At 30.3% G+C, this 16,030-nt stretch overlaps 1 protein-coding gene across 1 annotated transcript; it reads right to left on the reverse strand.

Annotated features, from left to right (window-relative positions):
- Nucleotides 1-13,873: 13,873 nt before the first annotated feature.
- On the reverse strand, nucleotides 13,874-14,350 carry LOC126846301 (stress-associated endoplasmic reticulum protein 2-like). Its single transcript, XM_050585606.1, has 2 exons — nucleotides 14,328-14,350; nucleotides 13,874-14,096 (listed from the first exon to the last, which is right to left on the reverse strand). The coding sequence occupies exon 2, from the start codon at nucleotides 14,084-14,086 to the stop codon at nucleotides 13,874-13,876; it is 213 nt and encodes a 70-aa protein (XP_050441563.1). The 5' UTR covers nucleotides 14,087-14,096; nucleotides 14,328-14,350.
- Between the last annotated feature and the right edge of the window lie 1,680 nt (nucleotides 14,351-16,030).

A 16,030-nucleotide genomic window follows, 5' to 3' on the forward strand; every position in this document is an offset into this window, starting at 1 on the left:
TATTTGCGACTGCAACTACGCTGTATACACACACATACACACATGATGTTGTACAATAGTATAATATTATCATGTATCTACACACAATACAGTAAGTATAATAACATTATATTATATTACACTATAAAATTGTATAAATTAAACATTTTTTTACCATTTGCCATTTGTTTAGCAGGTGACCCACACCGACACTTTTTAAGGTTTAATAGGACGGTGTCCGTAAACTCCACATTATAGGGGGTGCTATAAAAATCATGTATACCTGACTAAACATAATTATTCTTATCTTCAACCGAACATAATACACTGAATTACACGAAAAGAAGTCATCCAGCGATGGTACTTGATCAACAATAAAGTTGGTTAAATATATACCTACTTATATATGTTCGACATTTTGATATTCGGATTAAGCCGATTTTGAAATTTGAAAGAACAAGTCGATAAAATCATGTTAAATATATAGTTATATGCCTGTTGGAACGATAAAAACGATTCGTTCCAAAAGGCATAACTTAACTTATAAATTCAAACTCAGTTAACCTATCATAATATCACACTATTAGTCATTTTAATCAACATTTGTATAAATAATGCTAATTTTTGTTTAGTAACGTGTTTTCCATCCATGGTTAATTTTTATGTCAATTAGTTATACTATTTATATGTGTTAAGAAAAATCTAAAGCAACACTTGTGGTTAATTATAGTAAAGAAATAAAATATTCCTAAAAAAACATTGAAAATATTTCAATTTTAAAACCTACCAACTAAATGTAATATGTAAATGCAATGAAAAATGAATTCTATATATTTTCAGAAGTTGGTATGCTATCTTAAATATAAAATCTACGACAATGGCGTATATCGTGATACAACCTTAATCCTTAATAAATGGGACAATTTATTAAAAATACAGTATTTAACAAGAGTTTAAGTTAATATGAAACAACGTAATAATTGTTTTAATAGATTAAAAAGTTTCGAATAAAATCAATATGATATTTAATGATCAGCAAAATTACTATGCCATAAAATTTAGAATCAGTAAATATATATTTACTGATTGGCATCTATAAGTATTACTAAACCAGATACCTACATAAACATTATAGTCAAGTCATATTAATAATTTATTTTAAATATAATTATTTATGTCATTTCTGTAATCAGAGATTCACACTAGGTAAGACGTACTGATTAATATTATGTGAAACTTTGTCTAAACCAAATACAAAAATTGTCTTCCTTATCTTGTATAATATATGTATTATGTACCTATAGTAATTAGTATGTATATTATACAAACAATAATACTAATATTATTTTCTGTACAAGATGTAGGTACATAATTTTGTCTAATTGGAGCCAACTTCACAATATACAAGCTGGAGTCCCCCAAGGCTCGGTTCTAGGTCCCACCTCGTTCAACATTTACTGCCACGACATACCAATCCCTCCAAACTCCCAGCTGGCAATGTTTGCGGATAACACAACAGTAATAACCCAAAGCAACTCCCTAGAATCTTCAATCCAAAATCTTCAAACAGCTCTAAACACAGTGACCAACTGGTTCAAAACGTAGAAACTAAACCTTAATCCAACAAAAAGCGCAGCAAAAATATTTTCCCTAAAACGATACAAAGATCCCCAACCCATTCACATTGATAACCAACCAATACAATGGAACAATAAAGATGACTCTGTCAAGTACCTTGGAGTGTTTTTAGACGAAAAACTGACATGGAAAATTCATATAAACAAAAAACTCACTCAAGGCTATGCAAGAATGAACACACTTTACTCCTTAGTTAACTTTAAATCAACCCTCCAAATGAAATCGTTCATCTTACTGTACACATCAATAATCCGGCCATTATTCACTTATGCCTGCCTGATCTGGGCAGCAGCCTCTTCTACTAAAATCAACAAAATTCAAATCTTTCAAAATGAGGAATAGACAAATACACAATGATACAGGAATCCTTCTTATACAAGACTGGATAAAAATCTAATTCCAAAACTTTCACGCAAATCTCAATACATCCGATGGCGCCCGTTTCTACAACCTGGGAAACAAAACGAAAAATCGGCGTTTAAAACTACGTCTACCGCAAGATCTTCTTCTATCAGCTTCAAGTGAAAATAAAGATCAAATTTAAATTACTACTAAAATAACCTATTAACTAATATCAACATGAAAACATCATTATCATAATATCATAAACTAATTGTAATTAGTAACTTAATTTGTAATATGTAATTAGAACGTAAGAAAATTTGTAATAGCGTGTAATATGCTGAAACATTTTAATTTTAATAAATAAAAAAATAAAACAATTTTTGTCTAAAGAGATAATTAGACTGGTATGACTTGTATGTAAATGTTGTGATGTAATCCACGTAGAAGTTTTCTAACAGGAAATACATATACCGTATGCACCTATTAAATTATAGGTGGTATTATGTTATTATTACCATTTCCAATTAACTACTGATAAGACACATGACACGAGCGCATCTTACACATTCTATGTGTTTTTAGTTTTACAATACTCTAGTGTATAGCTATTAATTTAGTATTTACTTATTATTTAAAACAACTACAAAAAACATAAAGAGAATTGTATACATTCCATTTGTATAAAGGTATGTTCTTTTAATAATTACATTTTATTAATTAATACTTGGTCGGTTGGTTTATCTAATTTGTAGGTATGATTCATTTTCTTCTGTTGAAAAATTTCATTTCCACGTATTGCTAATTTTCTGACCATCTTTTAATATTCTTCTTTGTTGATGTTTGCTAGTGCATATCCATTATTTTGAAAAGCCTCAAGTACCCATGTTAATTTTTAACCTAACTTATCGTGGCCATTGTGTGTAGTAGACCCATTTTATAACTTATATGTATTAATGTATAGGACAATGGTGTGAACGTACCTGTCGGTGTGGACTCTTCTTCCTGTATTACTCTGTAGTCTGTATAGAAGTTTTCTTTTGGGTATTTCTTGATTAGCACTTCCAAACCCCTCCAAAAAAAGTTATCTTACCAGTATTCTTTTGTATGATTTCTAACGTTGCTTTTACTGGAATCATTGTGAACAATGAAATCACATTGACACTTTGATTCCCATTTTGCTTATTTCATTATTTCCACAAAGAACGTTGAGTTTCTTATGTATATGATTTGGTGTTTTCCAGTTTTTTCTTTTAGTATCTTTGCTAAGTCCCCTTCTAGGGTACAAGTTGTTGAGTTGATTGCACTGATTAGCTGTCTTAAGGGTACTTCTTCTTTGGGTATATTCTTGGTAATCATAATCTTGGTGTTAAGTTTATCTTTTGCATCAGGTATAATACTGCTTTCTTCGTCGACTCGCTTCACTATTTCAAGTTTAAAGGATTTCAATTTATTATTTTGTACGGTCTTTCTTTTGAGATATTTTCCATCATGATCAAGGTAGCATTGTTTTTGTTTGCTCTGAGGATCAATATATGTAATTGCCATTTTTGAATTGCTGTCGTTCCTTCTTTATTGTAACTTTGGTTTTAGGAGTTTAATAGTAATGACTAAACACAATTCGTGTACAGTAACTTGAAACACACTTTATTGTTAAGTGTTATTGTATTTTTTTTTTGTAATTTTACAGAATAATAGTATATTTTTGTAGAATGTATAATATTATTATAATGTGCAGTAATCTTAGTCTATATGACCGCTGCCACCCGTGTTCTAAAAATATGGTTAAGTTCAACGCGTGATTGAGTTTGTGGAAAAAAAAATGTAAGTAGGTATAGCTATAGAAGGTCTGTGGTGTATAATGAGGGGTACATGTCCGTGGTGTGTGTGCAGCATGTGTGATATAATTGTACCTATATATATGTACTGTTACAGTCAAACATCAATAGGAAGATAATAATAATGTTTATGTAGGTATTACACAACGGTAATGTATGTATGTATGTACATATTATAAGTGTCTTATTATATAAAGCGAGGGAAGTGATGTAGCGTGACCGAGGCGCGATTGAAATATATAATATTATATTATATTTGTATTAATATATATATATATATATATATATATATATAGAATGAAATGAGAGGAAAAAAAATAACAGAAAATATTATATAGGATATTGACAACAGAAAAAAATCGAAGGCCGTCCAATGATGGTAGAAGATTATATTAATACTGGACTGGGGTATGTAATTACCTATACGTATCGAACTAGCCCTGAGGATTTTGCTCCTCATCCGCGTGGACCCGTGTATCCGAGTCTCAATTACACGTCAATCGATGGCTGTGATGGATATGTAAGGGAAATAATGTATAATATAATCTAAAAAAAAATAAAAACACAACTCGACCAACGTGGAATGCAGCCCCGAAGGCTGTTTTCTTGGACGGTTGCTGCATAGGCGCAATTTCAATAAAAAAAAACATTTTAAAGCGCTTAAGCTCCACATTTTCTAGATATTTAAATCTCCATTAATGAGGTTAATGGTTTGTAAGGGCCAAGAAAGTTTGTCTATAACTTTGCTTATGTATAATTACATTTCTCCTATCTTTTTCTGTATATATAATATTGACATAGCTGTAATAGTCTGTCCTGCCTCTCATTGAAACCCCAAGCCAAGTCTTAGTTTTTATTTAAAGTAGAAAACGAACGTTCACGAGATGCACAACTTAAGTGGCAAGCGTGAGAGCCGCCTGAAATTATTGATATAAATTATACCGAATAACAAATACTGTTATATACTCTGCAAAAAGTTGTTGGTTTTTTTATATTAAACTTTTTATAAAAAGAGGTTTTAAGACATTAGCAGGGAAAATATTAGAAGGTGCTTATTTTGAAATTGGGACTGCTAATACCCCTAAGCCTCCCCCCAAGCTTTTTATCATAAGTTAAAATAATAAAACAATTTACTTTTTTTTGCAAATTACATAGGTACAACTGGCATCCTGTAAAAAGCTACTGTATACATATACAGTGTTATAATTTAACAACGGTATAGCTAACATTTGATCAATGCATAAATGATACAATGAAATAATGAACCCAGCTATTATAAACAATTACATTGTGGCCAGAAAAGTCAACGACAAATGAAGACAACTTTTTTTTTTTAATAAATATTTCCATACATTTTATATCCTATTTATTGAAAGCTAAACCAAAACCGATGCAATAGTGTATAGTAATATTATAGTAAACGCCGCAATATAGTCTACATATTTAGTTGTATTGGCTACAGTTAATAGTTGAAATCACTGCGTGTAAGTACACCGAAGTAGTAAAATATCTTTTTAGTCAAATTGACTAGTGTCACGAATATACAATTAACTTTTAAACACTTAATTATATAAGTTAAACGTGTAAATTGAAATTTCTATAATATTATGTGTAATTAGATAATTATAATTAATATACCGAGTATTATATTTACAATTCTCTATAAATCAGCAAGGTCGAGCCTGATAGATGCTGAAGTAAAGAATATCATAAGACAGAGGTCAGATGAGCCACGGATAGATATATCCCTAAAGGAAAACGAGAACTTTAGCTAAGGTCATTTCTTATGGGGCCAAAAGTAGGCAGCATATTTTGTCAACTATGTGAATTCCGACAAAACTTGTTTGATATGAAATTTTAACTTCAAAATGGTATTACAACCATCACTTAACTTTGTCAAGATAACGCTTAAGATGATGATTTTTAAAAAAAAACAATATAATATTATTTATTGTGTTGGTGAATTCGCATAAATATTATTATGACGTTAAGTGTAATCAAATTGTTTAATTGGTCGAAAAAATATTGTTTAAACGTATATATATATTTTTTTTTGTTAAGTTTAATGAATTAATTTTCTTCAACGATAACAGCTTTAAATAAAATTGCTTAAAATTCAGATATACATACAATAGGTATTTAGACGTTATGGCAAAGGTAATTCATTTTTTTTTTAACTAACTTGATAATTTTGACAAATGAACCCGAGGAAAACATTAATTTACAACATTTATTTACGAGTATAGAGTGTAGGTATATTATAATATGTCTGCACAAGCACCGACATTACAAAATAATATTATAATACTTGAAAGTTCGCCCAGTGGTCGGTTATTTATTGTATGAATATAAATTTCCCATCGAAACGAGCTGACATATTCCCACTTGTGGCTGTGTGCAACGATTTCGAGTTCAAGACTAAGCTGAGGAATACACAATATACGTTTTTTTATAATATATAATAATTATTATATTTCTTTTTACTTTATATACTTTGTAAGGTAAGTCGGTTAGGTATAACATATAACATAGTTTTATATCTTTAGCGATAATTTAGTGTTTGTTTAAAAAAAAATCTATAAAGTATATATATACATTATAAACGAGTATTAGGTACAATATAAACACACATATGACGTCCAACCCCACTGCTTCAGTGATATACGAGTGTTGGCGAGATTTATAGCGTCAATAACATTACGATTTAATATTATATATTGAACATGGCTTTTGATATTTTATAAATTACACATAAAGATGTTATTGTAGTATAAAACCGGGTTCCTCTGGTCGTACTTGGGCACCAACAGCGCTTCCTCATAATATAATATACCTACTATATGCACCACATCTACAATATGATATACCTACAAAAGCAAGTTTTAATTATTAAACGTATTTCTTTGTGTACAAAAATCACTATAATTATTATATTATTGTGTTCCACATGTCGCCCGTGTGCGTGGACACATTATATAGTTTGGCGGTCGTCCAAAGTCGAGTATAGGTATTCGATTAACGCAGCTTATAGGTAGGTATAAGGCTATAATAATTGGTAGGTATAAATTAAAAAATTATTAAATTAAGATCACAGAGCTGCTGTCATTGAGGGCGCGAAAACAACACCGTCTAACCACCTTTGCCAGACTAGATCTCCCCGCGGTGACGGGTTATTAAACTTGCAGGTATAATATATTATATTCGGCGCCAATACTATAAATAGTTTGTTTAATACTTACATATTATTATAATAAGATAATACTATATACTGTAAGGTTAAGCCACACAAGGCCATAAACAAGTTTTTATACATAACAAGGTTTTACTATTGGACATTGGTACACATTTTGAATATTTAACTACTTTGATAATAGCGGTAAAGTCTTAATTTGTATGGTGCTTCCCCTCCCATACCCGTTATTCACTTAATTCTAAATAAAAAAAATACAAAAATGTTGACCACCAATACATAGGTATATGAACTCTCTAACCCGATATTGAAGTATCCGACTTAAAAGAGACTTGATAGAAGTTTTGTACAGTTGTCAATAGCAAGCAGAAACCAGCAAGTTTGAAGACATCCCATAAAATTGTGCAAAAAAAAGCTATTTTTTTTTTGTTATATAATTGACATTTTGAAAAGAAATATTATATTAGATATACACCGACCCAACAACTAACGGGGGCAGCAATAACCAGCTCTACAGTTAAGTAATTGGACTGAATGGATCCAATGGAAATGTGACTTTTCACAGTAATTGAAAATAGTTTGGTTTAATCGAATAATTGTTTTATTATGAAACGACGATGACGATTAATGATAATATTAAATTATAAAATATTTCATTAGAAAAAAATTGCATTTACATTTCACGTTTACAATTATAATTACTTCACCTGAAAATATTAGAATGATTATCATCTTTGAACATAATGTCGAATTTGGGGGGGGGGAGGGTAGGGTAGGTTAGGTTAAGTTAGGTGCGTACCTATTTTAATGTTATAATTAGGCACTGAATCATTTTTATTTTTTTGCACAATAAAACTGTATTGTATATTATACAAAAACATTATTACGCTGCACATTCGATTTTGATTTTGATTATTATTGTGGTAGATTAAAAAAACATTAAAAACATGACCGTTTTGGACTTATGTCCTACGACGGATGCAGAATACTAGCATAATTATTTGATTTGTGGCCAGAACACCTACGGCGCTGATAATCCACAGGGTGCTCGCAGTTGGGGGTGTTGGCCGGATTCCCGCGATAACTGTGAGTGTGTAATGCACTATAGGTACCTATTGCCGGGGCCGTTTTTTTTGGAGTGTATATATTATAATATTACCACGAGAGTTTATAATATAAACATATATTATATATAATAATAATTATCACATGTATCTATCCGCTGTTGAAAGAAGTCGGATCGTGCGATTTTGTCTGACGTTGAGAATTTATGCATACGTTACAAATTACCTACCTATTATCATCACAACAATAAATGTAAATGTTTATTTTATATTTTTGTTGTCTACATTTTAAGGAAAGAAACCACACGGCTATACCAACAGTTTAATACTACATTATTATGTTATCACATGTTTTAATTTAGAAAATAATGCACATTAAGTACACTGGAATTATTATACCTACACCTTTACAACCCATGATAACATCATATTATAGAGTTTGTCCGTTTCTGATTTCCGAATAATCTATTTCTTGTTCACTATAATACCGTCATGTTCACCTATTAACTAAACGTGGAATAGGAAAAAAAGATTTGGCTATTTCTTTTGAAACATCTCAGCGGGTGCCTATCAACGCTGATCATTATCGTTTATTAAAAAGCGGTGACATCACGATTTACAGTAAAACATACCGCAGTCAAAAACAGTACCTATATACACGGTTAAGTATTAGTAAACAAGTATATTATTCAATGAGTGAACGTGCGAACGATAGGTATTGATCTCGAAAAGGAAGTAAAAATATATTAAATAATATATTTGAGAGCAAATTGAGAATGGAAAAAGTTATGTCGATGTAAAGGGGAATCAGCTAAAACTGTGTAAAAGATAATAATATATTATTGTATACTTAATGGTTGGGTGTATAGTTTAAGTGAAGAAAATGTCTAAAGCGGTTTAGTTCAAATTTGTCAAATAGGTAAGTTATAAATAATGATCTAGGTCGAATTGTTATTTTTTTGTTTTTTGTTTGTTAATACATATTATATAAAAGTAAATAATGTACTATATATTTTACAGTTAACCGCTACTACTAAATAAATATTTTAATATATTTGCTTGCACAATTAGGTATATCAGTTTTAATATGATAGTTGTTTTACAAAAAAGTTCATAAAAACAAAATATATGTTAAAAAAGTTTTTGAATAGGTATTAGCAAAACCATATACCTAATCGTACAACTTGTAAATAGTGAACGATTTAAATCAAACAAATTCATAATAAATAATATATGTTCTTGAAGATGGTTTTTATTAGCAGAATTTACGATTAACTAAAAATAAATTGAATTGTATTTTATAAACATTAACGAGAATTCCATAATATACTCAGGCAAGGGGTGCTGATATCTCCACACCATCTCAAAATTTAAAACAAATGAAATTCCTAAGTAATATATATAAAAAATAAAACACTAAAACGTTTTAGAGACTATTCAGATATTTTAAAGGCGAAAATTTAATATTCAGCTGAATATCAAGTTGGAGGAAATCCCAACGTTTGCAAACATTTTAAACGTCAAGAATTATTTACTTTTAAGGTTATCAAAATTATACTGATACGATATTTGACAACTGATTTCTAATTATATATTATGTAAGAATTTTCTTAGATACAACTTTGAAGAATTATAATAACAATATTATTAAAAATGTATATATTAAAGATTTCTGACATCTTATCCAATAGTATGATAAAACAGTCAACATTTAGGTAATTATCTATATCTACAAATGCCTATTGATTTATATATGTAGTAATATATGCGTCGCTAACCAGACCCTGAACGGTCTAAGACCATTAAAATTACTAATACTGTAGATTATTTTTATTGTGTAACTTATATTACAACTAATAATAATAACTTATGATTACTTTTATTACTTATATTCAAACTATATTACAATTATAAACTAAGTAATCTAAATATTTTATTAAATAAGAAAAAAATTATTACAAAATATTTAAGATAATTTAGTATAATATACCTACACGTCATATAAATGATTCAATTTAAATTTTACTGTTTCTTCCTATTAATTGTGTATTAAAAAAATCTTTTTTTAACATTGAAAGTTTTGACTGAATTAATGTAATAATTGGAATACTCAAAGTTGAAAAATATGTCATTTATTATGTGTTTTTCTCCATTTTTAACGGGAAAGGGTAAACTTTAGGTACGGTTTTCTCATTTATATAAATTGGTTCAGCGGTTAAAAATACCTCGTGGGTCGACAAAAAAAAATGAAATCACATTAACAATACCTTCTCAGCTAAGACATTTTGTTTATTTCAAACAAGCCACCGCGTTGATTTACATAATATGTTGACTAATAGACAGCTTAATTTTTAAAATGTTTTTCGGTTCGGTTTTCGGTATAGTTTAAATTATCAAAGGTAAAAATAATTAGAAACGGTAGGTTTATATGTTATTGTATAATATAATGTATATATATTTTATAACAGCGTTTTTTATGCTATTAACTTCAATTTGGAGTGCCGATGAACTATTATGACTATTTAGTTTAAGCATGACAGTGAAATGTCATGCAAAAATTATATAGAAATGCTTGGCCTACAATCAAACCAAATAGTTGCAATTTAATTTTAATCCGTGAAATAAATTCTACCTACACGCCAAACCTGTGTAAACTCTAAAAGGTGTTTTGTAAATTTATTGTAATAATTCAATGCTTATAGAATTGTGCCATCTATATAAAAGTGCTTTTTTTGTATAAATAGTGACGTAGGTATACCTACTTTGTGTGATATACCTACGTGCATTTTAATATGTCAGTGAATATAAACCGAAGACATATGCAATTATACTGTTTGATGAAATGATATAGGTAGGTTAAGCAAAGATAAAATAAAATTCAGTAAACCAGACTTGAACGCCTTTACAACATTTCTACATGATAATATTCGATAGATTGAACCAACAATCTTGTTCTTTGGGGTTGAAATTGCGACTTCCAGCTTGACTATAGAAATACATAACAGCCCTTATATTATATACTCTCACGTGAATTTTAAATTGTTTTCCGGCCGAGGATTAGGATTGTGTGTCTTATAACACAATTATTATATTACTAGTGTATAACAACGTTCATGTTCTCTGCAGTGGCGTTTGACCGTTTGTCATGTGTTGTGTAAGTAATACTTTTCGGACACGCACGCATCACGCGAATTCAAAACTAAACAAAATAATTGTTCTAACCGGACAAAACGAAATATGGTCTTTTTAATTTGTTTCCGTCCAAGACACCTAAGATTCGGGACCAAATAGATGTATATATAGTTACCTACCTATCCGAAAATTCATTCATCAGCTTCTACAACGTTATATTTTATACAGTTTACTATCATAGAGACCTAATTTTTTTAGCAGTTGTTAACTAAGTACTGTAGTATATAAAAATATCTAGTTTTGATTTTTAACATTTTTCTTGCTACTCTAACTGCTGGGTTAAAGTTGAGAGATCACCGCTACTGTTATTTTTACCTTTATATTCAATCAAATTTTAAGGTATAAAAAAAATATTTAAGAAAAGTTATGTACCATTATAGCATATCTTATCCAATGGTTAATTATAATATATTGTTACCCCCTTCCCCTCTTTTTTTCAGGTAAAAAAACATTTTAAAACAATCATTATTAATTATGGTTTTTTTTTATGAAATTCAACTCTACAAAAAAAAAAGTATTAAATAGTAATCGCTTGATTTTTGGATTCTAGACCACTGTGTACACCTCATATGGTTTAATACATTTTATCGACAAGTATACCACTCGTTTGTTCGTTGGCTTTACAGAGAAGGTACCGATAATCTGCAAATAATGAATTAAAAAAAAAAAAAGCTCTATAAAAGTATTTGCTTAAAAATGTTTTAATTTTTGTCGTTTTAGGTTAGGCATAGTGCAAAGTTCCAAACGTTTCTCTATCTACCAAACGTACGCCACTGTGTCTTCAGGTTCTAAACGCATATGTTTATATTGTTATTGTCACAAGTACTCCTAGACTACTTTTATTATATAAAGATATAAATGATACGAAAGTTGAGCTGTAATAGGTTGGTAGGTGTAAAATGCCAACGGGTATATTCTTAAATAAACAAAGCGTTTGCAGGCTTGCAGCCTTACACTGATAAGATAGAATTGGTTAGGTTGTTTCGATTAGTTTTAGGTATTGTTTAATTTGGAAACATCCTGTATACACGCAGTATAGTTAAAATAATATGTTGTGTGTGTGTGTGCAATTTCGGTAATCGCTGGTCGGCGTCGACTACTACGCTGTACCGACTCTCTCCCACGGGACACCGTCAGCCATTGTTGCGGTCGGACCGCCATTGGTTGGCCGCCCGTCGCCAATCCAAGTGGAATAGAGAGCGCCGGCGGCGGCCACTAGGGGGATGCGCGGAGGGCAGTAGGGGGCAAACGTAGCGGAGTAGGGCGCGTTCGCCGTCTGCCGGGTCGGACGGAAGAGGAGGGGTGAAGGCGACTACGCCGCAGAGTCGGACGGTGGCACGGTGGCCGCCGCCGCCCGCGCACCGGCACGCAGCGACCGCAGTAACGGTGCGTTTGTATAGTGCGCCTGGTCGTGCCGTCTCCGGGAGTGGTGATTCGCGCGCGCTGGCATTGTCGCACACACTGTATGCACGCGGTTTTCGCTCGTTTGGCACCCGCGAGTTGGTAAACAGGCACGGGCTCTACCTTTTTCTACGGGGGGGTGGTTTCGAGGAGTGTGTAAAAAAATTTACATGTATTATATTATGTTTTTTTGTAGGTTTTTACTTTACAATTTTTCCATACATAAATAGTGCAATAATTCGTTGGTTTTAATTTAAATTTAAAGTTATTATTTACTTTTTACTGTGCGTCAAGTCACAAACGCAGCCTGTATGCAATATATACATACAAACATCAAAATTGGATGGTTTACCTAGTTTAAAAGTAAGTATTAAGCACAGATAGCGGTTTTTAAACATGTACAAACATATTATAATCTTATAATATTAATAAGTAAATTGGATTCTGTCATCAGGTTTTCTTTTCATTTCTATGTAAATACCTACCCACTAAATACAAGTCATATATATATATATATATATATACATTATATATACTACTCTTCAATCGTAGATTCAGTAAAAACGTTTTACAAGAGTTTTTAGGTTGGTGAAAAATACATAATGTATTTAGTAAAGTAAATTTTAAAAATTGTGATTGTCCCGTACTAGTATCTCTATAGGTATGACTTTAACTATTTTTTTTTCATTGTATCAATACAACTATAGTGGCAATTTTTTTTCGATATTGCCAAAAATATAATTTCTTCCGTTGCAACGAACACATTTCTTTGTTTACGTTATACGAATCTAGTGAAATTAAAAATATAAAAGTAGATATTTCGAGTGACATTTCAATTTGTTTAAAAAGTTACATGATTTATTTTAGTTAGTAAACCAATATAGTTGAAATGTAATATGAGGTGTAGGTAAAACACTATACCTACATAATCTTAAGCGGAATTTTATTAAATGCATTGCACACGGTATGACGTCACCGGTCACACGTGTATTAAATCCAAATGACGTACCTACAGAGTATATGAAATCGTTTTAAAAATTATATTAAAATCAAATCGGTGAAATAGGATGCAATACTCTAACATAATATATATAGCAAAATACTATGCAGTTAATTTACATAATATTATGTAGATAAAACCTCCCCCCAAAAATACATCTGAACGTTATTAAAGACAGATGGGTAAAGACAGATGGGAGTGGTAGGATCAGAGATACATAAATTTCATCTTAAACGACTGGTGTTTGTGCTCTTCTTATACTTTGAATGAGTTCGGCTATCACAGAGCCACAAACGACAAAAACAAATAACGCCAAAAGCCACGGACCAACTGCAGGTGTCTTGTCATTCTCCGTCTTGGTCGATTTTGGTACATTTCCTCGGTGTGTGATGTTTTTCCTAGCTTTTTCATTGGCTATCCTCATCCGTTGCTTTGGAGTCATTTTTTGAAAACTAAAAAAAAAATAAAAATGTTTAAAGTTCAAACTCGGTTTACCTACGGATTGTTGATATTATTTATTTATTTATTGTCATACGAATAAAAAAATAAATAATAATAATATCAACCATTTATAATCTCTAAGCAATTTTTTACCTTCAGTTTCACATCATAAACAATTACAATAATTCATACTAATAGCATTGTTTTACAATACCTAATGATAATAGAAATGAAACTATTACCTTGTTTTTCATGTTTACTATAACTGAAGATTTCAAACGGCATTCCGCATTATATTTAAAAATAATACAACTTTATAGGTACCTACGTTATTGGTACATTTATATTATATATTAAAGCAAACATATAGCAATAATAAGTATTTATTGATAATTTATTTTTTATTAATCTGGCACTACCATGGCGTCTACATCTTATGGTTTATATATCTTTAATTATCATTTTTTATCTGTTGTGGCCATAATAATCATTTAAAATTTTGGTAGAACTTGGTCGGTTTAATGGTTCAGTATATCAATTATTGTAAATATCAGTACTTACTTAATTAAAAACTATTAGTAAAATTTAAAAATCATCCTATTCAAAGTAAAGTAAATGAATTCGGCGCTTGTTAGAAGGGCTTTGCCCTCTTATACAGCTTTCTCAAATCACATAATTAATACTCTGCAATGTGGTTTGAGCCATTCAACGCAAATTGCCTGTTCAAGTTTAAATAGAATCGCTCATTCGTTCCATTTTATAGTTGTTCCACTCTTCATTAAAATATTATGCACTATTAAACGATTATTAGTAATTTAAATGTACATTTTCTAATACAATTTTAATATACTTTAAGATGATAATATATTTTCTAAGTAAATAATTACACAATCAGTACAGAAGAAGTTAGCAAAGTTGAGTCCAGCGTCCATGATTGTCAGACCTCTCAACTAGTCCTATATAATTTAGCATTTATGAAAGAAGGTTATAAAAAACAATTTTTATTACAGTTTTTTTTTTTTACACATGTTATAAGTATCTTTATGTTAGACGTCCTATATGTTTAGGCTAATTTTCAGCTCTTATAAAATATCCCAAAATTGAACCTAAAGAGTAATAAAAAAAAAAACCAAAACACTTTCAACCACAATAGGAGTTGACTAATATTCTACTTTTGACATTATTATAAAACCAATACCTTTTATCAGCTATCCTATATATATAAACCTAATTTAAATTTTGAAATAATAATAATACACTACAAAAGGTTGATTAGCGGTTTGTTAAGTTCAGGACCACTCAGTCCAAAAATTGTGAAATCTGACAACGCGAGACATCTAGGCTAATATCCGTTATTATAATATATTATATACTTATTGCGAATGGATCGCTGGGCATTAACAATAATACTAATTGTACCTATATACTTGAACAACATAATATTATATCATAGACACTGTCTAATAGACAGCTTATAAAAAAACTATAGAGGTATACTATGTATACTTGTACCTATAATACTGATGTAATCTGCGCGCGTTTTACTATATATTGTTATTATATTCGTGTCAATTGTTAAGTACTCGAGTGTGTTTTTTAGCTTTTTTAATATTATTATGATAATATATAGGTATGTTTTACATGTAGCCATTGTGTGTCTGTATATAATATGGTCGAAATGCAAAATACTTACCGCGAATTGAGGTTATTAATTTGTGTTGTTTGACAGTATACTATATTATATAGGTATTATTATAATAAATGAGTGTTGCACGCAATACGTGCATTCACACAGCCAAATCGGCGCAACTGACGAATACACCATAGAGTTTACATCACAGAGTGTATATAGTAGAGGTATAGCCATATACAAAACATTACCTATATATTATATTGTACACACTTTATTTACATAGATAATATTATGTTAAACGTGATCACACGA

Source organism: Adelges cooleyi, unplaced genomic scaffold, assembly GCF_023614345.1.
Source record: "Adelges cooleyi isolate 19-005CV unplaced genomic scaffold, UGA_ACOO_1.1 ACOO_flye_CR_arks_rails_tigmint_CR_PRNA_9, whole genome shotgun sequence".
NCBI classification, from domain to species: Eukaryota; Metazoa; Arthropoda; class Insecta; order Hemiptera; family Adelgidae; genus Adelges; species Adelges cooleyi.